General features: G+C 42.5%; 1 protein-coding gene across 1 annotated transcript in view; it reads left to right on the top strand.

Annotated features, from left to right (window-relative positions):
• LRP1 (LDL receptor related protein 1) overlaps positions 1-27528 on the top strand; it is a 447299-nt gene that overhangs the window by 136843 nt on the left and 282928 nt on the right. Inside the window, exons 4-5 of the mRNA XM_040340947.1 lie at positions 20072-20191; positions 26348-26476. Coding sequence (XP_040196881.1) covers positions 20072-20191; positions 26348-26476 — 249 coding nt within the window. The remainder of the gene's footprint in view (positions 1-20071; positions 20192-26347; positions 26477-27528) is intronic.

The following is a 27528-nucleotide window of genomic DNA, read 5'->3' as shown; positions in this document are numbered from 1 at the left end:
TGCTTCGTAAAAAAAAAGTTTCTTAAAAAAAAAAAAAAAAGTGTAGGCAATCATTTTACAATTGACTTTTTTTCCATCCCCAGCTATGCCTCAACCTGCTGGTAATCTTCATTAGTCCTCAGAAGAGCTGTGCTGGTTTTTGGGAACTCGCTGCCTAATGATGATCAAGTAATACTGCCTCTTTACTGATAGGAGACAGCAGGGAGACTCTGTGAGTTTGCTGGGGATGGTTAAGCTTAACATGTGCCTGGGGCGCAGCTTATTTGGTTTTAGCCCGGACATGCTTTCATGAGCATTTGGAACTTCGCCCAAGCCTCCCTGCCTCCACTTAGGTCAACGAGGATACAGGGTATGAAAATCACCTTTTTTGGTAGCTAGTTCCGTAACACCCTGCTTAACTTTTTTTGAGAGCTGTGCAAGATAATAGGCAGAGGACCCTTGAAACTCTTAGTAAGCAGCATACAGTTAATTGAAGGTACAACTGGTATAGGTAATAATTCATTCCTGTTGTGGTATTGCTAATACAATATAAAAAGCTAGAATGGAGAAATCTCTTTTAAAACTTTTGGCAAAAAAAAATAAAAAAATTGTGCAAAATAGCAGTTTCACACTTTAATGTTATATAGAGTTAGGTGTTCATTTTGCTGTGTTATAATAAGTAATTTAAATGAAATAACGTTTACCAAGCACCACCTGTAATCTCCAATGAGATTACTTGGCAGACAGTCGATTTGTATTTAAGAAAGTCTTTCCTCGGGCCAGGAACATCATCTTTGATTGTGATAAGCTTATGAAAGTGTGTGTGTGTAAATTACATAAGTTATTTTCTGTAAACCTATATCTAGTTTAAATTTACCAACCATTTAACAACATAAAAACATTAAAATGTTATTGTAAAATCTACTAGTATGGATTTAACAATTAAAAAACAATTGATTTTTAGCAACTAAACAGTTTTTTTAAAGGGGTTGTAAAGGTTTATTTTTTTTAAAATAACAAACATGTTATACTTGCCTCCACTGTGCAGTTCATTTTGCACAGAGTGGCCCAGTTTCGTCTGTTCTGGGGTCCCATGGCGGCTCTCGCGGCTCTTCCCCACAATAGCTAACCCCCTCTGGGAAGCTCTCTCCCAAGGGGGTTACCTTGCGGGTGCACTCCCTGTCATACACTCGGCGTCCATAGAGTATGACTCAGTCCCGTCTCCCGACGACCACGTCATTGGCTGCCCTGCTATCAATCTATCCAATCAACGCGGAGATTCTGTGGAGAAGAGGACGCCGGGGGATGCGCAGAGCAGGTGAATGGGCTCAGGTAAGTAAAGTGGGTGGCTGGTGGGCCCGTGACAGCAAAGTGTTTTTTCACCTTAATGCATAGGATGCATTAAGGTGAAAAACTAACCTTTACTACCCCTTTAACTGTGTTAATTGTTTATCTATCTATCTATCTATCTATCTATAGATAGAGATATAGATATATATTATGCTTTTTGTGTTTTCTTTCTTCACTCTATGGAGAGCAGTATTCATTTTATGTCAACAGCGGTCTTTAAATAATTAATATCTGTAGAGGATTAATATCTATGTGCTCTAAGAACTAGGGAACCCTTGCAGTTTTGTACATGTACAAAATTTTACGCTCTCCTTGAGACAACCTGTTAGTCCTTCTTTTATTGCTATGGGTCACTGGAAACAGGTCTTCCTACTGAAGATCATGCCTTTCTTTTTTTATGGTGGAGTGAGCATTGAGGAAGCCAAATCAAAGAGTTGCAAATTATTCCTGGCCATGCACACACTCATCAGGATTCATCAGGGCTCTCCTGTTAAATTGATTTGACACAGTACAAGTGCAAGATGCACTCAGCTGCCTGTTTTCCCACAAAGGGCATCTTGTGTTCTCTGAGAACATCCTCTTTTTCTACTCTTTAATGATGTCCCATAGAGATGGAGTTGTGCTCCACTTTCCCCAGCACTGTGCTGTTATTCTTAGGTAGGCACTTGTTTCATCCGCTATTTTAAGGTATAATATCCTCTAATCCCATATTTCGATAAGTTTGCACACTATTTAGATCCTAAAAGTGTTGCTTGCATTTCCTGTGTGCTTGCAAAGTGGCAAGATCTGAACGTATCTCATTTCATCTGTACCTGTAAAAGATGGAAAGCACCATAAGAACATCACAAGTACATTCAGTATAGCAGTGCAATATGCAGAGATGCTTTATCAGCTATCCAGATTTTTATTTTATTTTTTGTTAAATTGTGTGTCTGGGCATAATAAAAACAACTCTGTTAATCTGTGCATATTCACCCTTTCAATCCTCTGCAGGTACAAAAAAATGAAAAAAAAAACTCTTTATTTGCCTGAAATGCAGTGAGCTTACTTCCTGTACTGAACTGACAAAACTGCTTCTGCTGTATTGAAATCCAGAGGCGTATCTAGTGAAAATGGCGCCTATGGCAAGCACTGAAATTGCGCCCCTGTCAAAACATAAATGCTGCCTCACCAGCACCCATGAGTGCAGTAATATCAGCACCTATAAAAGCGGCCTTACCTGCACCCATAAATGCAGTAATATCAGCATCCATAAATACAGTAATGCCAGAACCCATAAATACAGTAATACCAGCACCCATAAATACAGCCAATACCAGCACCCATAAATACAGCCAATACCAGCACCCATAAACACAGCCAATACCAGCACCCATAAATACAGCCAATACCAGCACCCATAAATACAGCCAATACCAGCACCCATAAATACAGCCTTTACCAGCACCCATAAATACAGCCAATACCAGCACCCATAAATACAGCCAATACCAGCACCCATAAATACAGCCTTTACCAGCACCCATAAATACAGCCTTTACCAGCACCCATAAATGCAGCCTTTACCAGCACCCATGAATACAGTAATATCAGCACCCATAAATGCGGCCTTACCAGCACCCATAAATGCAGCCTTACCAGCACCCATAAATGCGGCCTTACCAGCACCCATAAATGCGGCCTTACCAGCACCCATAAATGCAGCCTTTACCAGCACTCATAAATGCGGCCTTACCAGCACTCATAAATACAGTAATATCAGCACCCATAAACGCGGCCTTACCAGCACCCATAAATACAGTAATATCAGCACCCATAAATGCAGCCTTTACCAGCACCCATAAATACAGCCTTTACCAGCACCCATAAATACAGTAATATCCGCGCCCATAAATGCGTTAACAGCACCCATGAATGCGGCCTTATCCGCACCCATAAATGCAGTAATATCAGCACCTACAAATACGGCCTTACCAGCACCTATAAATGCTGTAATATCAGCACCCATAAATACGGCCTTACCAGCACCCATAAATACAGTAATATCAGCACCCATAAAAGTGGCCTTACCAGCACCCATAAATGGAGTAATATCAGCAACCATAAATGCGGTAACATCAGCACCCATAAATGCAGTAATATCAACCATAAAAGCAGCCCTACCAGCACTCATAAATGCAGTAATACCAGCACCCATAAATACAGTAATACCAGCACCCATAAATACAGTAATACCAGCACCCATAAATGCGGCCTTACCAGCACCCATAATTGCGGCCTTGCAAGCACCCATAATTGCAGTAATATCAGCACCTATAAATGCAGAGGAATCGTGCGGTGTACTGGCACAGCACTGAGCAGAAAGGCAGAGCGGAATGGAACATCAGAGACAGTGACTGCGCGCAGTGGTACACATACAGGTCACACTCACTGGCAGTGGCACTGTGATGATCAGGGACACGCAGCAGTGCAGGGGATGTTTCCTCATAATGGATACAGTCCTCTGCCAATGCTGCGCCAGTGCCTCTGACACTGTACAAGGGGAGAGAGGGATCACCAGCGGCACTGTCTTAGCACACACACACATCATGATGACTTTAAGGCCCCTTTTCACACTGGGGCAGGAACATCGACAAGAAAAGGGACGCTATTTTAAGCGGCACTATTCAGCTGCTAGCGGGGTGCTTTTAACCCCCCCCGCTAGCGGCCGAGAAAGGGTTAAAAAAAACGCCCGCAAAGCGCCGTTTTGCTTTCAATGGGCAGGGGCGCTTTAGGAGCCGCTCCTACAGCGCCTCAAAGATGCTGCTTGCAGGACATTTTTTAATGTCCTGCCAGCGCACCGCTCCAGTGTGAAAGCACTTGGGCTTTCACACTGGAGTGAATGTATCCACTCTTTCAGGTCCTCTCAGTGTGAAAGGGGTCTTAGGTTACTTATACACTGAGACGCTTTGCAGGAGCTACAAAATAGCGCCTGCAAAGTGCCCTGAAAGAGCCTCTTTTCTCACTCCAATGCGAAAGCCAGAGGGCTTTCACACTGGAGCAGTGCGCTGGCAGGATGCTCAAAAAAGTCCTGCTATCCGCATCTTTGAGGCCCTGTAGGAACGGTGTACACACTGCTTCCAAAGCGCCCCTGCCCATTGAAATCAATGGGCAGCGCCGCTGAACAGCCAGCAAAATTTCGCTGCAGCGGCACTTAGCTAGGGTTTTAACCCTTTTGGGCCGCTAGCAGTGTGCTGGCAGGATGCTAAAAAAGTCTTTGAGGCGCCCCGCTAGTGGCCGAATAGCGCCGCAAAAACGACAGTAAAGTGCTGCTAAAATAGCGGCACTTTACTGCCGACAGCACAACGCCCCAGTGTCAAAGTAGCCCAAGTCACCATGTGCCAGGCACATGCCCAAACAGAAGCAAGCAGCCAATCAAATTTAATGCTTGCTTGCTCAATATGGATAACATAAATTGTAATTATGTAAAGCCATAGATATCATAAATAAAGTGATTTGTGCAACAGCAGGTACTACTTGCACAAATCACTTTATATCTATGGCTTTGCATAATTACTATTTATTTAATCCATATTGAGCAAGCAAGCATTATATTTGATTGGCTGCTTGGCACTGGCAGTTGGAACTTGGCACAACTTCATAAATGCACATGATATGTAGATTAGGTATGTTGTGACTTCACATCACTGATTATAGTACGGTACCTGGCCTGGCTGCTGCTGCAGTGCTGCTGCCTGGGGGGTTCCCCTAATGGTGCAGGTCTCCTCTCGTTCCTCCTCAGAAGAAGACGTCACTCACCGACCCGCTCGCTAGGGGGGAAAGATGAGGGCGCGCAGAGGAGGGTAGGCGGAGCCTCCTCTAGTTAACCGAATGACGATCTGGCCGAGCGGCCGGTCACATTCGTCAACAAGCATGGGGGGGGCGCCTGTCGCACTCCATACTGCCAAGCAGCTAAGTAGAAGTATTTTCAGGTGAAGTGCCGTGTCGGGGCTACTGTGCGGGAGTCAGCCGCAGGAGGACGAGTGGGATTTTTTGGAGCGTTTTTTGGCAGTTTTTTTTTTTCAATGGCTGTCATACCGTGGATACGCCACTGTTAAAATCCCAACCAGTGTTGTCACTCTGTATAGTTATTTTCTACTAAAGTGGCTGTAAACCCTCACACATACCCAGTGAAGTGAATGGCCTCAGATGCACATGGCTTAAACGATTTTTCCCTACATAAGTTTACATCTATATCTGCTCTCTTCGGCTTTATATGTCCTTTAGAAAGTGCACATCTTGTTACAGATTTTTTCTTTGTGTTCAGCACTGGGAGTGGATTATTGGCATACAATCAAGACAGCTGATTGGAGGAAAGGCGCACACCCCCACTCCACATTGACAAAGGAAGGAAGTAATGTGCAGAGCTCTGCTGTGAGAAGGCACTCTGTCTGCTAATCTATTTATAGCAACCTCCCATGACACAAATTTCTGACTGCATGTTCTCCTGTGTTGGAGAACTTGTCAGAAGTTTTCAGGCTGAAAGCCACAGGACTTAGAGCTTTTGAGAGAGATAAGAAAACACTACAGATATATGTGCCCAGCTCAAATTTCATGAATCGGGTTTACCTCCACTTTAAGCACAGCTTCCAATCTTCTCATCTTCATAACATAAGGGAAAGGTGTTCTCTTAGGCACCTTTCATACAGGCTGTTCGATCAGGTCCACCTTGTCAGTATTTCAGGCGGACATAATTTGGACCCTCCAGTCTCTTCTGTGGAGTGACCGATGTCAGCAGACACGTGCCCGTTGTCACCCGTCGCCATCCGATCCTGTCCACCAAAAACAGATGATTGGTGGTCCTATTCCCCCTAAGTCCAGTGGATCGAATGGAAAGGTACAGGCGGTCCATTTCCATACCCACAGAAGAGAGTGGGACCATGTCTGTCTGCTCTTCATAGCGGAGCGGACACAAACCTAGACCTGTCATTCGCCTGCTTTAACAGGCATCAGTGGAAAGATCCCTTGCAGAACAAGCATATTCTGCTTAGCGGAGGCACCCGTCTGAAACATGCCTTAAGAAGGTGGGGACTGAGCATGGCCAACACTGTTTGTACTTGCACAGATTGCAGGCAGCTGGTAAACTTTCAATTTTCCTTTATTCTGCCAGTGATCCTCCCTCTGTCACAATATACTGTGTGTGTGTGTGTGTGTGTGTATACATATATATATATATATATATTTTTTTCCCAGATGTACACTTTGCTTTGTAACGTAGCTGAGATATAGTTGCTATGGGTACCTTCACTTTACACATAGCCATTGATCTAGGATTATAAATAAATATGTAAGGTACATATCACCCTAGATCAGTGTTTTTCAACCTCTTGTCAGTCAAGGCACCCGTTAAAATTATATATACTCTCGAGGCACCCCAATATCCACACATGCAGGACACCCAACGTGACTTATTCTTGCAAAGCATTCATACCTTTGCACACAGGTACTGATTAATATTGTAATTTTTCTTTCCCTCACTTGCCTAATGTGACCCCATTGCTGTTGGAGAGGGGAAAACAAAGATGCCGTGCAGGCATCTGACATTCTCCCTATCAAGTTATGATGTCATTAGTTGTTAGGACACCGACGGCTGGAAGGTTGTAATTGTGCACAATGAAAACCTGTGACTTTGTGTAACTAGGATTGTAAAGGACTCGATGGCATGCAATGCCAAGCTGCTGCTAACAAAGCAAACAGAATATTGGCATGCATTAAAAAGGGGATTAACTCCAGAGATAAAACAATAATTCTCCCGCTCTACAAGACTCTGGTCCAGCCGCACCTGGAGTATGCTGTCCAGTTCTGGGCACCAGTGCTCAGGAAGGATATCCTAGAAATGGAGCGAGTACAAAGAAGGGCAACAAAGCTAATGGAGGATATTAGTTATGAGGAAAGTTTGAAAGCACTGAACTTATTCCCTCTGGAGAAGAAACGCTTGAGAGGGTATATGATTTCAATTTACAAATGCCATACTGGTGACCCCACAATAGGGATAAAACTTTTTCACGGAAGGGAGTTTAACGAGACACGTGGCCACTCTTTATGATTCTAAAAAAAAATGGTTTAACCTTATACTACGTAGAGGGTTCTTTACTGTAAGAAAAGCAAAGATGTGGAATTCCCTTCAACAGGCAGTGGTCTCAGCTGGGGGCATCGAATAAACTTTTAGATAAGCACCTGGACGACCACAACACAACATGCAGACATATACAAGGTAATACTGACATAATCACACACATAGTTTGGACCTGATGGATTTGTGTCTTGTTTCCACCTCATCTACTATGTAAAAGGCAGGCTTGGTCCACCTACTGGCTTGTATACAATTTTGGGGTAATTTTTAGGCATTTTGCCAAGGTACACCTGAAGAAACCTGAAGGCACCCTGGTTGAAAAAGGCTGCCCTAAATAACTCCTAGTTCAGTTGAAGTTGGCTGTATCTGCTTAAAGAGGCATGCTTTTAGTAGACCCAACCCTGCCATGTGTGTTTTAATATCAAGGGAAAATAATGGGCATATATCAATGACAGTTGATGGAAAATGACACATCCAGCCAAGCATCAAAAATAATCTAAGAACAAAATCTCTACTCAAATGCGAATTGCCCTCGGTAATAATAGTAGGTCACCTGGTAATGTGGGTATACACACACACACACACACACACACACACACACACACACACACACAATTTTTAAATACACATTGTTCTATGTAATGAGTAAAGTTCTTGTGACCCTGTGCTACAATTTTTTGGGGATAATAGTTATGAAAAAGTATGTTGCTTTGGATGGTGTTAGTAAAGGTTTACACCTCTGTTATTTCTATCACTAATTTTGTTGAACTTTTTTACTTCCTGTATTGAAGATACAACAAGTGGGTGGATATTTTCCCATCAGAACATGTCTCATTGTGAGTTTATCCCTATTCATGTCTTCTCAGGCCTCGTACAGACGAGGGGACATGTCCGCTCGAAGATTTCGGTCTGATGGCTGTACACACCATCAAACCGAAATCCCCGCGGATAGACAGCGCGGTGACGTGGCGGTGACGTGGACGCCTCCACGTCACCAAATAAGGAAGTAAAATAATTCCACGCATGCGTCGAATCCATTTGACGCATGTGGGAGATATCTGTCCGCTGGTTAGGTGTACTAACCAGCGGACATGTCGGACGGACAGGTTTCCAGCCGACAAGTTTTAAAGCATGCTTTAAAACTTGTCTGCAGGAAAAACCTGTCTGCTAGGCTGTACACACGGTCGGATCGGTCCGCTGAAACTGGTCCGCGGACCAGTTTCAGCAGACATGTTCGATCGTGTGTACAGGGCCTAAGAATAGTAAACTTTTGGATTTCTCCACTTTTTTTTTTTTCATTATCATAAGGACAGGAATAAGGGGAACATCTTCACAACAGGCACACCGACAAAACGTAGGAGGTTCTAAATCTTCTAAAATGTATCCAAAACTAAACACTCTCAATATGTTGCATTCTGAGACTTTCCACTTGGCATCTCCTATAACACTGTTGTCCTCTGAGTTTGTGGGAAGCTGGTGTGTAAGTTTAGCAAACCGCTGTTCTAATTTGTGTCCATTACACCAATACACATTTACTGAAAGTTAAAAAGTAGAGTAAACTGCCATTAAAGCAGACAAGGTCTGCTTATTCAATATGGCCCTCTCCCCTGTTCCCTAAACACTGCATAATAGTGCGAAAAAGAACCTGTATAAGGGTAAATGGTTCGATAAAATACCTTCCCTGCCTTCTGTCGTGCATGGGGTGATTTATGCTTCTGCTGGCAAGGTGCCTGGGAACACTGAGTAGCCTAAATTTTGTAATACAATTCTGCAATACAGTGCAGAATTGTTGTCTTGCAAGATTTGTGCTACTCAACAATCCCCAAGGTCTGTTCAGAAGCAGGGTGACTTCACGCTCGCCTAGGGGCTTTAAGAGGAAGCTGAGATTTGGGCTACTCAACATGCTTTACAATTTGGCCAGAAGGAGGATGGTATTATGCTCGCCTGGGTGCTTTGGGAGGCAGCCAAGATTTGGGCTACTCATCATTCTTTGACATATGGCCAGAAGGAGAATTATGTCATCCTCGTGTTGGGACCACTAGAAGGAGCTTGGAAAAGGTAAGTATACTATATACAGTGGTTATAGAAAATTATCGCGCCCCCCCCCCTCTTTTTGTTGCTTTACAGCCCGAAATGAATACAGACATGATTTTTGTTTAATCCAGCTGTGTTTACTCAGGGAACCGAGTGTCTCTGAGTGTTTCCAAGTCCATCAGAGCGGCTCAGTGTCACCAGAGCCCCTGTACCTCTGGCCAAATGCGGTACTGCACACCCCATTGGCTTGAATCCTGCTCATCTTGCAAGACAATGCTTGCTAACCGAGAGGATTTTTTAAAAATTAGATAATAGCTTGTATTGCAAAAACGCTCATAAATTAGAAAATAGCTTGTATTGCGAAAACGCTTGCAGCCTGTCTTCATCGCAGGCTGCAAAGCAACAAGATGTCGTTACCAGTATTTTTAAGGGGGTGGTTATTTACTATACCCGTTGTAGCTTTCTCTGACCACAGGATATTTTGCACTTCATCCAGGGATCTTGGAAGGGATGGGGGGCAAAGCGGACCCTGTCACTGAGGTGCAAAGTCCACTTTAAGTTCAGAGAGGAAGTAAACGTTTTATATAATGCATAGATTCGTTTAAGGCTGCTTGTAGGAAAAGGTTCATGTGCATAATCTGGTTATTTGCTGATGTGGTTATTTTATAGTGCTAAGAGAAGGTCAGGTCCCTATTAACAACCAAATACAGTAACATTTGTGGTATTCCAGAGGAAGTAAAGTATAAGAAATTTGTATGCTGGTAATAAATTTCCTGCTGTGTGGGTAGGAGTTTTGCTTGTCATTGAGCATTTTTATGTTGACATCTAAGCCTTCTAGTCTGCAAAAGTTACTTTCTGGTCAAATTGTTGTTTTCAAAACTTCCTGAACTAAGATAGTGTGCGACGCCAACACCAGCATATAATCTTGTTCACGTCAGTATTTTACATCTTCACATGCAAAACACTCATACCATGACAATAATGTTGAACTTTACAAAGGCTTATGTGTACTGCGGTACAATATAGATCAGATATTTTATGTTTTTCCCAAAGTTTCTTGCAAGGCCCATACTATTTCCACTGTCCATTGTAGAAGGTGCTATATTGGAATGATTTTGTGTGTGGTAGTAACTTAGCCGCGGAACAGTCACACTTTATGGGATCATTGCACATAATAATTAATCTGTCCAATTAACTTCTCTGCATGTGGAATGCTAGGCATATAAACCCGAGGGAGATTTATGTTCTGTGTACACCGAGAGCTAGACATGATGAAACCATTTCCTCCTTTGCTGCTTGTGACTGCTTCATTTATGACTGGTTACCTGCCAGGGACAAGATAAATAAACTCTGAGGACTGGACATAAAATGGCAAATGATTTTTGTGCAAGCTAGCGTTTTTGGTGACACTTGGCATTAGCTGCATACATTTTTTGAAGAAGTATTCGATTTGCAAAAGCCTTTTTTAAATCCAATAGATAAGAAATGCAGACTCTTAAAGTGGAACTTCTCTCTCAATAAACATTGACTATTTTTAATTCTCATGCTGCTAACATAAGTACATAGGAAAGTATACCACATTTATGTGCATTAAACTTTTTCACATTTCTTTAGTTACTTCCTGGTTTCCAGGCCTAGGCAAAGGACGTAATAAATCCTAGGAGTCTTCAGGAGGGGAGGAGGGTTTTTGTCAGTTAAGCAGCAGGAAGTAAACACTATGTGAATCATCTGCCCTTACTCAAGATGTCCCCAGCCAGGAATGCTAGGGGTGTTTTTCAAAGTGTTTTCTCAGTAAAACATAGCATGGAGACATAGATGGGAGAGTGTGCTTAGAGAATAAAAAAAATGCATTAAATGGCATTTTAGTATTGTGATATTGTGATATCAGATACAGTGTAGTCCTGCTTTAAATAAGTGGCTATTAACGTTCCAAGCAAACCGTTAAATGGTTAAATATCGGTGGAGTCTCCCATCGCAAAATTTAAGCACACACTTTTTCCTACATCGTTGCCTGACCACTGTGTTATCCTGCTCCATCATGCCCAATAGCATCAGCAACAGTTTAAGGCAGAGGTCAGCAACCATTTTCCACTTAAGTTTCAATGTATGTGAATGCATGGAGTGCCACATTCACCTGCTAATAAATTAAGTTTGAGGGGGGTAAGTGGGGTGATACAGTGGTGGCTGTGGACTGGGGGGGATACAGTGGTGGCTGTGGACTGGGGGGGGATACAGTGGTGGCTGTGGACTGGGGGGGGAATACAGTGGTGGCTGTGGACTGGGGGGGATACAGTGGTGGCTGTGGACTGGGGGGGAGATACAGTGGTGGCTGTGGACTGGGGGGGGGATACAGTGGTGGCTGTGGACTGGGGGGGGATACAGTGGTGGCTGTGGACTGGGGGGGGATACAGTGGTGGCTGTGGACTGGGGGGGGGATACAGTGGTGGCTGTGGACTGGGGGGGGATACAGTGGTGGCTGTGGACTGGGGGGGGTACAGTGGTGGCTGTGGACTGGGGGGGGTACAGTGGTGGCTGTGGACTGGGAGGGTATACAGTGGTGGCTGTGGACTGGGGGGGATACAGTGGTGGCTGTGGACTGGGGGGGTTCAGTGGTGTAATTTAAAAGCCATTGGCCCAGATTCAGGTAGATTTGCCCATTACTTACACCTGAGCCGCTCAGCTGAATTTCTCTGCGCTGGAGCAATTTTGCCAAATTGCCACCTGATTCAGGAATCGTTTGTTCATTTAATTTGCTCCTGTTTAAGGCAAAGCTGAGGGCGCAAGGCCGTGCAAGTCAAAGTGGGTGTGCCCCTATGTAAATGAGGAATTTTCGGCTCAGCAGAGGTTTGCTTGCATAATTTCAGGGCAAATCCTGCTCAGCTGCTTGCACTGAGCAAATAAATAGGAGCAGACTTGCGCAGGTTCTTTGCTGAATTTCATCCTGCTTTTTCCTACCCCCCCTGAGCAAGGAAATTCAGCCCTTTTGCAAGACATGGCACCTCCCAAAGGGACCAAAAAAAGGAAGGCCAACTATGTGGCTGCGGAGATGGACATCCTGATTGCTGCACTCCAGCAGCATAAGGAAGTCCTATATGGTGCCCAGCGGGCAAACACCACCATTGCCCAAAGGAGGGCTATATATGAAGCCATTGCCCTGGACATCAATGCCCTGGGTAATGAAGTGCGTACCTGGGATGACATCCAGAAGAAATTAAATAATATGAGGCGCAGGGTCCGTGAAAAACTGGCTCTTATCAGGAAGCATACCGGTGGCACGGGAGGTGGTCCGCGATGTATGATCCGGCTCAATCAGGAGGAGCAGCTTATTGCACAAACGTTCGTGCAGGAGCAGGTGGAGGGACTTGAAGGGTACGACTCCACTGTTGGGAACTTGGGGACTGGTAAGTTATTTTTCTTTCATATCTGCTGTGCATCATGGGAGGGGGTACAAGTGAACATATTTGTGGGTAGAAGTGAAGATGTAAGTATTATTTTTCTTTCATATCTGCTGTGCATCATGGGAGGGGGGGGCAGTCATACTTGACACCCATGTCACTCACCAATCAGCCAGCTGTCTCCATACATGTTCTGGTCAAACTCGGTTGGGATGGGGCTGTGTCGGTAAATAAAACTGTCATGGCTTGACCCTGGGTGTTTGGCACGGACATGCCATATGAGGCCATGTGCATCCACAATCATCTGCACATTTATCGAATGCCAATGTTTCCTGTTGCAGTAGATATGCTCGAGGAGCCGGGGGGGGCGTAGTGACACATGGGTACAATCTATTGCACCCACAGTGCGTGGAAATCTGGCTAATAAATAAAAATCACTGATTGCCTTCTGCCGCACGTCAGCCGTGGTTGGTTTGATAAATTGTGTGCCCATTCGTCTGAGTATTGCAGGGATCACTTGGTGCACACACCTGCTCATGCTGGATTGGGACATCCCTGCCACCACTCCACCTGTGCGCTGAAATGAGCCAGTTGCCAAAAAATGAAGGGTTGCCACTACCTTCACCAGTGGCTGCACTGCCTGTCCCCGATGGGTCGGGCTGCTGATGTCATCCTGCAGGATTGTTACCAACTCAAGGATGACTTCAGGGCTGAAGCGAAACATGCGATACACCTCATTATCACTCATCTCAAAAAGGTTGTAGCGCCCTCTGTAAATCCTCTCCCGTGCCCTCCTACGAGTCGGCTCAGTCAATAGAATATCAAGAACCATAGCTGCCCCTGGCATGTTGGTGCACAGATGTGAGGTCCCGAAAATGTGGGTGCTCTGCTTGTTCAGATCGTCTGTCTAGGTGCTGCTGAAGTTGCGCGCTCCTTCAGATGACATTTGGCCATCTTTTGCTAACTTGCCCCTGCTTTTAACAGGAGCAAGTTTGCCCAGGGAAAAAAGCTTGCGCGCTTCCAGCGCAAGATGCGCATCACACGCGCATGTTTCTGAATCATCGGCAGTACCTAATTTGCATATTCGCTGAGGGAATTCCATGAAGGCGCAACTTACACCCCGCGCAAAATTGCGCGAAAATTGCGCAGGAACAGCTAGGCTGCGTGCGCGGGAAAATGGCCGCATTTCAGGCTTAACTGGTTTACAGAATCAGCCGCAAATTTGCATAGGAGCAAATCAGTACTTGCGCGGCGCAAATCACACTTGTTCCCGCGCAAGTGCTTCTTGAATCTGGGCCATTGTTTCTAATTTTTAGGGACTCGTTAATGACTGGCCCTACGCCAATCCAGTGGTTCTATTCCAATGTGATGTCTATGTTTAAAAAGGGATCAAAGTCTTTACCAAATAACTATAGACCTGTTAGTTTAACTTACATGATGCCTCCAACTTACAAGCCAACATCAATGCACTGTTAAAAGTAATACTAAAGTCTTGTTTTTTTTTCTGTTTAAAAATAACAAACATGTCATACTTGCCTGCTCTGTGCAGGGGCTTTGCACAGAGCAGCCGAAATCCTTTTCTTTCAAGTCCCTCGCCAGAGCTTCTGGCCTCCTCGTGCCAAGTACCCAAGTTCCGCCCATCCCCATGGCAAGCAGCTTGCTATGGGGGCACCAAAGCCGTACCGCTGCTCTGTGTGTCCATTCAGACACCGAGCCATGGCTCACCCCCCCCCCCCCCTCATTGGTTTACTGACTTTGACAGCAGTGAGAGCCAATAGCAGTCATTCAGAAGGGAGAGTCCCGGCAGCTGAGTCTCTTGTGCAAAGTTGCTGGATCATGGTGTTGTTAGGGGGCAGAGGGGAACTGCTGCACATAGTTTTTTTTTTTTACTGCCTTTTTGAACCCATTGGGTGACTATGTTGCAACAAACTTAGTGATGGTGAATTGAAAGTTATGCACTTGGGGGGGGGGGGGGGGCGCTAAGAATATGTATGCATCATGTATACTAGGATTAGTAAATCTGGGGAAATCAATGGTGAAGGATCTGGGTGTTCTGGTGGATCATAAGCTCAATAATGACATGCAATGCCAAGCTGCGGATTCCAAAGTGAACAAAGTCCTTTCTTGTATTAAGAGAGGTATGGACTCCAGAGAGAGAGAGATATCCTTTTGCCCCTGTTCAAATCATTAGCAAAACCTCATCTAGAATATGCAGTTCAGTTTTGGGTGCCAGCTTACAAAAAGGATATCGGGGAACTGGATACAGTGCAGAGAATGGCAATCAAACCTATAAGAGGCATGAAGGAGCTCAGCTATAAGGAAAGATTAGAGGAGCTGAATTTATTCTCTTTTGAGAAGAGGGATTAAGGGGGGATAAGATCAACCAGTATAAATACATAAGGGGTACATATAGTGAACTTGGTGTACAGTTATTCACTTTAAGGTTTTTTTTTTTTATTATTATTTTCACATAAAAACTTTTACATACTTTACAAAAAAATTATAAAATTACAAACCATTCTCAAGTACATATAAATACATTGATAAGAATATACAATACTACATGTATGGGTACATAGTATGGTCCATCCTCTAAAACATGCGCCTAAAGTAGATCTATTTATGCCATAGCGCATCCAAAACCTCTCGGAAACATAGGGGTCAAAAGAAGAAATACCCTGGAAATCCCGGGCAGCAAAAAAAATAAATAAAATTGTGTCTAGACATGTATTTTTACCCCCCCACCCGCACATATTTACCCCTCTTTATGTGTATCCCACTTCTATATCTGTGCTTATATACATATCTTTATTTTTTAAAAAAAGGGGAGGTGAGATCTTGTATCCCCTCATCCCCCTTATATCCCTTCAAATTGTGTGAAAAAAAAAAAGGTGAAAGGGGGAAGTGAAAAGAGGGCGAAACATATCTGGGAGCGCACTTCTACGCATATCCACATATGGTCACCCCCCTTATATATATCCCATTTCTATATCTGTATATACATATGTGTTTAAATATCTCTCTTGCCCTCAAGCAAAAAGAGAAAGGCGATTCGGGTAGTGGGGCTCGGGGGGCATGAGGGGTCGGCATTAGACCTACTACATAGGCACCGGCCTCTATGTACTAGCTCCCCTGCCCGCTCCCCATGATTTCCAAATAAACCGGGGACTGCTTAAATTCCATCAATTTCCCCCATTTATTCTGAAATCTTATTTCTACATCCTTTTAAAGACGTATTAATTCTTCCATTACCCTCGTTCTATCTACCTCCTTAAACCATTCCTTTATCCTTGGCACTTACTTCAGTTTCCAATGTTTTGGGATTAGTGCTTTCGCTGTATTCAACAGAAATGGGGTGAGTGCCACTCTATACTTCTTCCTAGGTCCTTCCATTGCATGAAATAAACATTTCCAGGGATCTAATTCTATCTCCTTCCCTTCTATCTGTTTAATTAAATCTAATACTTCCACCCAATACGTTTGAATCAAACTACATTGGCACCATATGTGGGCATGGGTTCCTTCCTCCCCGCATTCTCTCCAACTCAAAGGTGAGATATCGTGGTTAATTTTATGCATTTTGGAAGGAACATAATACCACTTGGTTAATAATTTATAATTCATTTTTTATCTTTTGAGGTAGAGTACACATAGTCCATAACCTTCTTCCTCATCATCTCTGACGCTGCTTGGTTCAGTTCTATTTCCCATCTTTCCAAGGGATACAATGTTGGAGCACCCATCCCACGGTGTTACTCCATATTTTTCTCGCAATTCTCCTAATGAGCATAGCGTATTCCTTTTTAGAACATCTCTTAATATCAGTCTATCCGAGTGGGTCCACTTTAGGTACAGTTTATTATCTTTCCCCGGAGGGGAAATAATTATTTCCCGTCAGGGACATCAAGAGACTGTTGTATTGCCCTTTTGTACCTTTAATTACCTTGTCCCAAATTCTTAATGTTTCTGTTGTAATTGGGGCCAGTACCCTGGGAAGATCTCTGTATTTTTGGGCGATCCAGATAGTATGACCCAAAACCGTTTTACTCATATTATCTTCTAATGATACCAATTTCTTGTGTAGTACATTATGGACCCAATCTATCACTCTCTTTATTACTGCTGCTTCATGATATTTCTGAAAATCTGGAAGGAGCACCCCCCCCCCCCCCACTGTCTCCATATCTACTCATTGTTTTGTAAGAGACATGGCTTCCTCTCCCATTCCATACAGACTTCTGTATTAAAGTTTTCATAGTTCTAAAGTATGCCCCTGGGATACAAATCGGGAGGCTCTGGAAGATATACAGGGCTTTCGGAAGGGTCATCATTTTGATTACGTATATCCTTCCTAGCCATGACAATCTATATGCTTGATAACCTTTTAGATCTTGTTTGATTTTATTCAGAAGAGGTATGGTATAGATCTGCTGTTATTGCTGAGAGAGATGCTCCTAAATACTTCAGCCCCTTTCTCTCCATATAAAGGGAAAGAGGGCTCGGAGTTCTCTTTTCTCCTTTAGGGGGGTACCTATGTTTAATATTTAATATGTTTTTTCCATATTAATTTTAAAATTTGAGACCTTTCCATATTCACCCATTTCTTCCATAATCTTAGGGAGTGAGTGCCTAGGGTTCGCTCTAAATACCATAATATCATCTGCATATGCAGATATCATATGTTTTTGCCCAGAGACCTCCATGCCACCTATTTCTTGATTCGTTCTTATAGAAGCTAAAAGGGGTTCCAAGGATAACACAAACAGTAAGGGAGAGAGTGGGCATCCCTGATGTGTCCCATTGTAGAGACTAAATGCCTCTGACAGTGTTCCATTGACCTGGATTTGAGCCGTGGGGTCGGAGTATGAAGCCTCTATCCACCTCAGCATTCGTGATCCTAGGCCAAATTTATGTAATGTCTGCAACATATATTCCCAATCACCTCATTTAAAGGCCTTTTCGGCATCTACTGATAGAAAGAGAGCAGGTTTCTTTCCCTTTTTTACTTCATATATTATTAAGATTGTCCTTAATATACTATCCCTTGTTTCCCTTCCGGGGACAAAGCCTGCCTGGTCCCTCTCTATACAGTCTGGCATATATAGCTTCAGTCTTTCGGCCAAGATCCTCCTCGCATACATTTTTATATCTTAATTGATCAGGGAGATTTGCCTAAAGCTGGAGCATAATGGTGGATCCTTCCCTTCCTTTGGCAGAATTGTTGTATGAGCCCCCAAAGCTTCCTTAAGTATCTTCATTCCTCTCCCAATAGAGTTCATATAAAGATGAAAGTAAGGCGTCGATGTTCCTAGAATTTTTTTTAAATACAGAGATGTATACTCGTCTGGCCCTGGACTTTTCCTGCTTTTACTATTTTTAATTGCCTGCTGAATCTCTTCCTTAGTAATCTCACATTCCGCCCTGGTTCACACTGGGTACGATTTGGAACGATTTGAGATGCGATTTGACATGTCGTCAAATCGCATCTCAAATCGGCGGCAATTGTCGGCAATGGCACTGTCCTAATCAGTGCGACGCCGCATCTGCGATTTCAAAAAGTAGTTCCTGTACTACTTTTTGCGATTTCGGGCCGCGATTTACATTAAATTGCGGCCGAAATCGCGGTAAAATCGCAGCCGCGAAATCGCGGTAAAATCGCGCATTTTACCGCGATTTTGAATTCGCAGCAGTGTGAACCTAGGCTTAAGTTTACTTGAGTCTTCTTTTGATATAGCTGACAGCTTTATCCTCCCAAGGTATTCAATTTTGTTTTTCCTATTTTGTTTATCATCACTATCTTGACTATCGCTTACTTTATATAATGATTGATAGCACTCTAGAAAAATGTTACTAATATCTGTAGTTGAGTCTTTTTAGCAGTCCCCTTTTATCTTTTATTTTTGCAATATAATTCCGGTTCCATCTAGGTTTAATTACCCCCGCCAGCAGTCTCCCAGGTTTATTACCAAATTCGTATTGTCTTTTAGCCGTTTTTAAAAATACCCCTTTTGTATCCTGTTCCAACAGATTCCTCAGTGCTTCTGTGATAACCTCATTTTAAGGTTATCACAGAGGACACTATTTGTCCTGGGGAAGGGGGCGATTTAACTTTCAATTACAGAAAGGCTTCTTCACAGTAAGAGCTGTGAACATGTGGAATAGACTCCCTTTCAAAGTTGGTCCTTACCAGCTCAGTAGATTGTTTTATAAAAGGCCTGAATTCTTTCCTAAATTCACAAAATATAACTGGATACTAATATGTATAGGTAAAGTTAATCCAGGGAATATCTGATCAAATTGGATCATGCTTTATTGTTTCTTTTTATTTCTTTCTTTATTTCCTTTCTCTGGATTAACTGTGTATATGGAGGTTTTTGTGTGTGTGTGTGTGTGTGTGTGTGTTTTTTTCTGTAAGTTAAACTAGATAGACTTGTGTCTTTTTTTCAAACAACTGTAACTATAATGTTTGTGCAGCAATCTCCCTTACTGTGCCTTTGTGTTCTGACAGGGTGACTGCCTGCCAGACAGAACACACTGGTCAGGTCTAGCAGCCATTGGCTGCGAGCGCTGATCAGATTCTGGTTTTCCAGCAGCGTTCTGGTTCAACAGAAGCTGATCAGACAGAGAGCTCTACATGCAGGCTGAAAGTCGACCGGTTTCTACTGAACCAACCGTTTTTTTTAGCTCGTATGGACCTAGTTATGCCCATGCATCTCTAGGTGATATCTTTCCTTTTTGGCAGCTTACACCCAAAAAACTGATTTGATTATCTGCAGTGATATCTTCATAGTCTTGATATCTGGAATGCCTTTTGCCTGTGGTACTGCTTTGTCTGTGCAATAGATGGGTTCATTGAAGCCTATTTGTTTCTATCCTCTTTTGACCATGGGTGTAACAATGACAGAGAAAGTGACTCCCAAGGAGGAGGAAGTATAGGAGGACTGCTGTGATTCAGTTTGGGTTAAACTGACCCAAATTTTACTTTTTGACATTTGAACTATTTCAATTCACTTTCCATCACTTTGCCGATATTTACCTTTTTTACAATCAGTCCTCTTGGTAACAAGCTTTTATTTTACGTTGATTATATTATGTTTTAGGCTTTTTCGATACATTGTGTTTAGTGCTTCCAAGAAAACATTTAAACCATCTTCATATCTACTGGCATTTTATAACCATATATGTTTTTCTTTTATTCTAGAATATGCACACAACTGTACGATATCGGGATGTCAGCATCAATGTGCTCGTACTGTGACCGGACCAGTATGTTATTGCAACACCTCCTTTCAGCTCGCTGAAAATGGCAAGACTTGCAAAGGTTAGTCACCATAGTGTTTATACAACGGTCGAAAGAAGAGGAAAGTGAGTCCTCTCTATAGGGGATTAATTGCATAATAAGACAAATTATTGAGAAAGACCACAGTGCTGAGATCTGCTTTTTAAAAAGAGGGATAAAAAAACAGTCACGATATGTAAGCAAATTGTGAAAACACCATTTTAAAGTGAGAAAATCAGTTAGTCATATGCGGGGAAATAGGCCAGAAAGTAACTGAAATGCTGAGGTGGAACTGAAAATGTACAAAATTAGACATAGGATTATGCAAGGACTTTATCATGTCAGCAGATTCTTCAGGAAGAATATGGAAAACCAAATCTAAAGACACTGAAAACCATAGTTTGTGGTACAGATTTAAACAGGATGTAATAAAGAAACGGGTAAATCTGCAAAAGCACAAATTGACCTTTCCTGCTGTCAATGGAGACCAAACGCCACTCCATACAAAAAAAAAACAGCACATCTTTTAGTTCCCTGATGTGCGCAGTGATTCCTTCCACTGACTTCTATGTCATTACAAGACAGTTATTGACACAGAGACAGTCAGCAAAAGGGACCAGTTAGAGCAGGGGGAACCGAGGAGATGGGCACTACTGGAAATGTTAGTTTTTCAGCAGACTAAAGTGTAGGCTTTTCTTCATTGGAGTAGCACAAGCAGCTGGAAAGTTTTAATTTTTTCTTTTACAGATATGCATATTTCTTTTTCTTTCTTTTTTTTTCATTATAATTGCAGGATTGCTTTTAATGCCTGTGTTAGACTTTTGGTTTGTTCAAATGGGCTGCACTGTAACTGCAGACAGGGCTAAGAGTCTTAGACGATGATTTTCATGATACAGTAAGCTCATGTAATTGTGAAAGAGTATAATCTGCTAAAAGACCACAGCTCCTCCCTATCTAGCTACAGTTTGAAGAACACATACAGTACTATGCAAAAAGTTTTAGGCAAGTGTGAAGAAATGCTGTAAACTAAGAAAGCTTTCAAAAATATATATTATAATTGTTTATTTTTATAAATTTACAGAATGCAAAGTGAGCGAAATGTAAGAAAAATCAAATCAATAATTGGTGTGATTACCCTTTGGCTTCAAAACAGCATACACTTTGTACACTTGCACAATGTCAGTGATTTTTAAGGATTAGAGTCAGGTGTATGATTAACCAATTATACCAAGCAGGGGCTAATGATCATCAATTTCATATGTAGGTTGAAACCCAGTCATTAACTGAAACCGAAACAGCTATGTAGGAGGCTTAAAACTGGGTGTGGAAAAGCCACTTACTACTTGCTTCCTTACCTTCAACATTGGTAAATGTCCAGCAGTGCAATCAGCACAGAACTGGGAGGAACCAGTGGGACCCAGGTACACTCCTCTACTACCCGACAAAGTCTGGCCAGAAGTGGCCTTCATAGAAAAAAGGTCAAAAAGCCATACCTCCGACATGGAAACAAGGCTAAGCGACTCTACTATGCTTGAAACCTAGGAACTGGGGTGCAGAAAAATGGCAGCAGGTGCTCCAGACTGATGAGTCAAAATGTGAAATATTGGCTTTGGCAGGAGACCGTTTGTTCACCAAAGGGCTGGAGAGCGGTACAATAATGAGTGTCTGCAGGCCACAGTGAAGCATGGTGGAGGTTCATTGCAAGTTTGGTGCTGCTTTCCTCCAAATGGAGTTAGAGATTGGATCAGGATCAACAGCATCCTCAATGCTGAGGAATGCAGGCAGATACTTATCCATTATACCACACCATCAGGGAGGTATACGATTGGTGAAAGAAATGTGTGTAAAACTGGTGTCAACCTATAAATTGGGGTTGTCCCGATACTAGTATCGGTATTGGGACAGATACCGAGCATTTGTGCAAGTACTTGTACTCGCACAAATGCTCCCGATGCCAGATCCGATACCTGGAGAGGGCAAAGCGGAGATCGGTCTGGTGGTAGTGGGTCAGAGTGGAGTGGGTAAGGTGGGCAGGGGTGCAGGGCCCTGCCGCATATTCAGTACAGGAAGTGACGTTCCGTGTCTCCGTCCGGAGGGGAAACATCACGGCGGCCATCTTGGTAAACCATGCACTCGGCTGCAGTTAGCCAGCAGCGGACATCTTGTTACACCCAGCCCATATAGTTCGGGCTGGATGTAACAAGATGTCCACTGCTGGCTTACTGCAGCCAAGTGCAAGGTGTACCAATATGGGCTTCGCAGCACATACTTGCTAGAAGTTAAATTACATGAATGATGAGAGGAAAGGAAGGATTTTGCAATGCTATATGCAAATAGCATTGCAAAAATCCTTCCTCTCCTCATTCATGAAATTTATTATGCAATTGTAAAAACAGTGCCGCCTTTCAGTGCCCATAAGTGACATCAGTGCCGCTTTTCAGTGCCCCCCCCCCCCCCCGTCGGTGCCCATTAGTCAAATTGTCACATGACATAAAAAAAAGTATCGGTATTGGCGAGTACTTGGAAAAAAAAAATATCGGTACTTGTACCAAAAAAATGTGTTTAGCTGCCCCTTTAAGTGAATAATCACTTCAAAATAACCGAAGAAAGCAAAAAGCTAAGGCGCTACCGCACAACCAAAACAATTGATGAATAAAGAATAACCTCAATAAAAAAAGATTGGCCCCAAATTTATTCTGCAGCAGGACAACAACTCCAAACATACAGGCAAATTAAAGCGGAGGTTCACCGAAAATAGCAACTATATTCTATCTTAATCAATACATCATCTACATCACTAAAAGCCACATAATTTTCTTTTTAAATATATAAATACTGTGTTATTTCTAATCGCAGTTAGACTTCCGGGATTCGTCTCCCACGGGAGTAGGCGTTTCCAAGCCTTTCCCCGGGCGCTGCAATGTATTCTGGGAGCACAGTTCCAAGATACATTGTGGAACACCGTATGTGAAATCTCTCGAGATTTCGCTGCACTAAGTGACAGGTGACACCGCTTTCAGGAAATGATTGCTTGTGGGCTTCACAATGCCCACAAGCAAAATGGAATCTCACAGGAAAGGATTTTATAACGGACAGCGGATAATTGCAGGGACCAAAGAAGTGAGTGTACCGTAGTAATGTTAATCCCCATAGAAAACGATCTGCCGCAGAACCCCCACTTTAAGAACCATCTTCAGTGTAAAGAAGAGCAAGGAGTGCTGAAAGTGATGTTTTTGCCATCACAGAGCCCTGATCTCAACATTATTATTATTTTACAGGATTTATATAGCGCCAACAGTTTGCGCAGCGCTTTAACATCAGGGAAGATAGTACAGTTACAATACAATTCAATACAGGAGGGATCAGAGGGCCCTGCTTGTTAGAGCTTACAGTCTAGAAGGGAGTGTTAAGTGGAACAAAGGGTAGTAGCTGTGGGGGAAAGATCAGATGGACAAAATGAAAATACAGATTGGGGTGAGGAGTTCCATAGGCTTGGAGAGGCTCTGGAAAAGTCCTGGAGATGAGCATGGGAGGAGGTGATGAGAGAGCAGAAGGTCTTGAGAAGAACGAAGAGAAGGATTAGTTTGGGATTTAGAGACTAGGTCAGTGATGTAGCCTGGGGGCAGAGTTGTGGATGGCTTTGTAGGTTGTTAGTATTTTGAATTTAATTTGTTGGGTGAGTCTGTCTGAGATTACATAAAGAGACATAAGGATTTGAGGCAGTCTACATCCAGAGTACCTTCAAAGACTGTGTGTAAGTGTATCTAGAAGAATTTATGCTGTTTTGAAAAGTAAAGGATGGTCACACCAAATGTTGATTTCACATTTGCCTAAAACCTTTGCACAGTAGTGTATATTGAGACTAGAACTGGGAATAAGCAAGGATATCAAGGTTCCCCAAAGATACGTTTATTAAAGCGGGAGTTCACCCATTTATAAAAAAAAAAATTTTCTCCCCTTAGCTTCCTGCTCGTTCGGTCTAGGGGAATCGGCTATTTGTATTAAAATATGAGCAGTACTTACCCGTTTTCGAGCTGCATCTTCTTCCGTCGCTTCCGGGTATGGGTCTTCGGGAGCGGGCGTTCCTTCTTGATTGACAGCCTTCCGAGAGGCTTCCGACGGCCGCATCCATCGCGTCACTCGTAGCCGAAAGAAGCCGAACGTCGGTGCGGCTCTATACTGCGCCTGCGCACCGACGTTCGGCTTCTTTCGGAAAATCGTGACGCGATGGATGCGACCGTCGGAAGCCTCTCGGAAGACTGTCAATCAAGAAGGAACGCCCATTCCCGAAGCCCATACCCGGAAGCGACGGAGTGGATGCATCTCGTAAACGGGTAAGTACTGCACATATTTTAAAATAAATAGCCGATTCCCCTAGTAAAAACGAGCAGGAATCTAAGGGGGAAAAGTGCCCTCTAAGGGTGAACCCCCGCTTTAAAATTTGTTGACTGAAATCACATGTTAGTGAGCGGAATAGGTAGGAGTTGTATACGTTTATACAGAGATTGCCTGTTTCTGCAGTTTGTGATCACATGTGAGCAGCAAAGTATGAGAGGTAAGAAGCAAAATTAATTAACGTCTATGTGTATCGCCTTGTGCTAATCCACCACAAGTTTACTAATAAGTGACAATCCACCAACCATGTATGTATAAACAAATGACAATTCTTCATATACCCAGTGTCTATATACAAGTAGTCTTCTAAAACAACTATGTATGTATATATGAAATAGGTAGGTAAAAGAATACTATACTATGATGGGCATCCTTTTCCTGTGAGTTTTTATAGGGAAAGAGAGGCAATAATAATAATAATAATAATCTCAAGACACCTGACAGCGGTGGTGACGTTAAATAGGAGTGGTTATCCTGGGAATGAACCAAAGGCATTTATTGAATAGGATCTGGTGAGTGGCCATTTTTAACGGTGATGGGAAGATCACGGAAGTGGTGAAATCACGTTGTATTTGAACACTCCACAGGAGGAATATTGATGGTCTATGAGCACTTGGTTATCACATTGGGACTTTCCTAACAAGGAGAAAAGGATACATATAGGGATTCTCCCTTACATATATATTTTCCACACTTTATCATTTGTAATTTTTTCTCAATAATTGTTTTATGACACTATTTTTTGTAAAACCCGTAACAGGGTAACCCACGGTTTTTGATGATATATATTAACACGAGCATGTTATATTTATGTGTTTTTTCATGTATACATACATAGTCGTTTTAGAAGACTACTTGTATATAGACACTGGGTATATGAAGAATTGTCATTTGTTTATACATACATGGTTGGTGGATTGTCACTTATTAGTAAACTTGTGGTGGATTAGTACAAGGCGATCCACATAGGCGTTAATTAATTTTGCTTATTACACATGACTAGGTGGATGTAGGCCACCTACCAGGGTTGCACAATCCTTACATTATATTAAATACACTCTGGGCAAGCCACTATAGAGGGACTTGCACCCTTTTGATTGCAGCAAACCATCCAACATAGAACAAAGTTGTTTTTTCCATTTGCGCCAGTAACATCCGTCCCATTTATGAGAGGTAAGAGGTTATGTTTTCCAAGTTGCTTGGTGTCCTCAAATATATTAAATTTAGTTAACCTTAAGGTTTTAGACGCACTGGCATAATTGGGCATAAAATATACCTACTGTAAAAAATACATCATTTTCCAGTAGCTGGGGAGCTGCAGGTGGAGCTTACAGCTGCCCACATAAGTGAATGGCTGTGCCTTCATGTACCTTACATCAGGTGTCATAGCTGATCACATGTGCAGCAACTTGGCAACTGCAGATCAGACAGAGTCTAAGATAGCGGCTTCCTTGGCTGTAAAGGATAGGAGGGTTTGGCTGTGTTTTAACTTGAAAATGTTGCTTTGCCCTACATGGATGACACACGTTTTCCTTAAATCAGCCCTGCATTTTTGCAATCTGTATCAGAGCCATTCAGAGTTTGAAGACTCTGCATTTCGCTGTCAGGAAAGCCAACTGCATAACATGAATACAATGATAAAATCAGAGCCATTCAAATTGTTGGTCAAGTCCTTTAAGTAAGTTTAAATACAAAATGTTTGTGTATGACCAACAATATACCGATTTGTTCACCTTTTTTGATATATGCACAGTACAGTATATCTGTAAGAGCATGTGAAATATGTAACGCTTCTCTTCGCAGACTTTGATGAATGCACATTATATGGAACCTGCAGTCAGACTTGCCAGAACACTGAAGGATCGTATGTTTGTAGGTGTGTAGAAGGCTATCTGCTGCAGCCCGACAACAAGTCCTGCAAAGCTAAGAATGGTAATTATGAACAACTTATCCTTTTAACATATGGTAATTTTCAGTTTGGATTTGAAAAAAACTAAAATAAAAAGTTTTGGCTGGAATTTCACACCAATAAAACTCTGACCTACTTCAGTGGTATTCCAGCTAATATGTGAATTTGTACTTTTTCGACCTTTTTTTACACCTGAGTAACTTTTGAAAGATTTTTCAGGTCTCAGGGAACCCCAACTAAAGTTAATTATACCTACAGTTCATAATACAGTTGTGCCCATAAGTTTACATACCCTGGCAGAATTTATGATTTCTTGGCCATTTTTAACCACTTAAGACCCGGACCTTTAGTCAGCTAAAGGACCTGGCCAGTTTTTGCGATTTGGCGATGCGTCGCTTTAACTGACAATTGCGCGGTCGTGCGACGTGGCTCCCAAACAAAATTGGCGTCCTTTTTTTCCCACAAATAGAGCTTTCTTTTGGTGGTATTTGATCACCTCTGCGGTTTTTATTTTTTGCGCTATAAACAAAAATAGAGCGTCAATTTTGAAAAAAATGCAATATTTTTTACTTTTTGCTATAAATATCCCCCAAAAATATATAAAACATTTTTTTCCTCAGTTTAGGACGACACGTATTCTTCTACCTATTTTTGGTAAAAAAAAAATCGCAATAAGCGTTTATCGATTGGTTTGCGCAAAATTTATAGCGTTTACAAAATAGGGGATAGTTTTATTGCATTTTTTATATATTTTTTTTTTTTACTACTAATGGCGGCGATCAGCGATTTATTTTTTTCGTGACTGCGACATTATGGCGGACAATTTTGACACATTTTTGGAACCATTGTCATTTTCACAGCAAAAAATGCATTGTTTACTGTGAAAATTACTATTGCAGTTTGGGAGTTAACCACAAGGTGGCGCTGAAGGGGTTAAGTGTGACCTCATTTGTGTTTCTAACTGTAGGGGGGTGTGGCTGTAGGTGTGACGTCATTGATTGTGTCCCCCTATTAAAGGGATCACACGATCAATGACGGCGCCACAGTGAAGAACTGGGAAGCTGTGTTTACACAC

Source organism: Rana temporaria, chromosome 2 (genome assembly GCF_905171775.1).
Source record: "Rana temporaria chromosome 2, aRanTem1.1, whole genome shotgun sequence".
NCBI lineage: Eukaryota > Metazoa > Chordata > Amphibia > Anura > Ranidae > Rana > Rana temporaria.
This window is presented reverse-complemented; position numbering and strand designations above follow the sequence as displayed.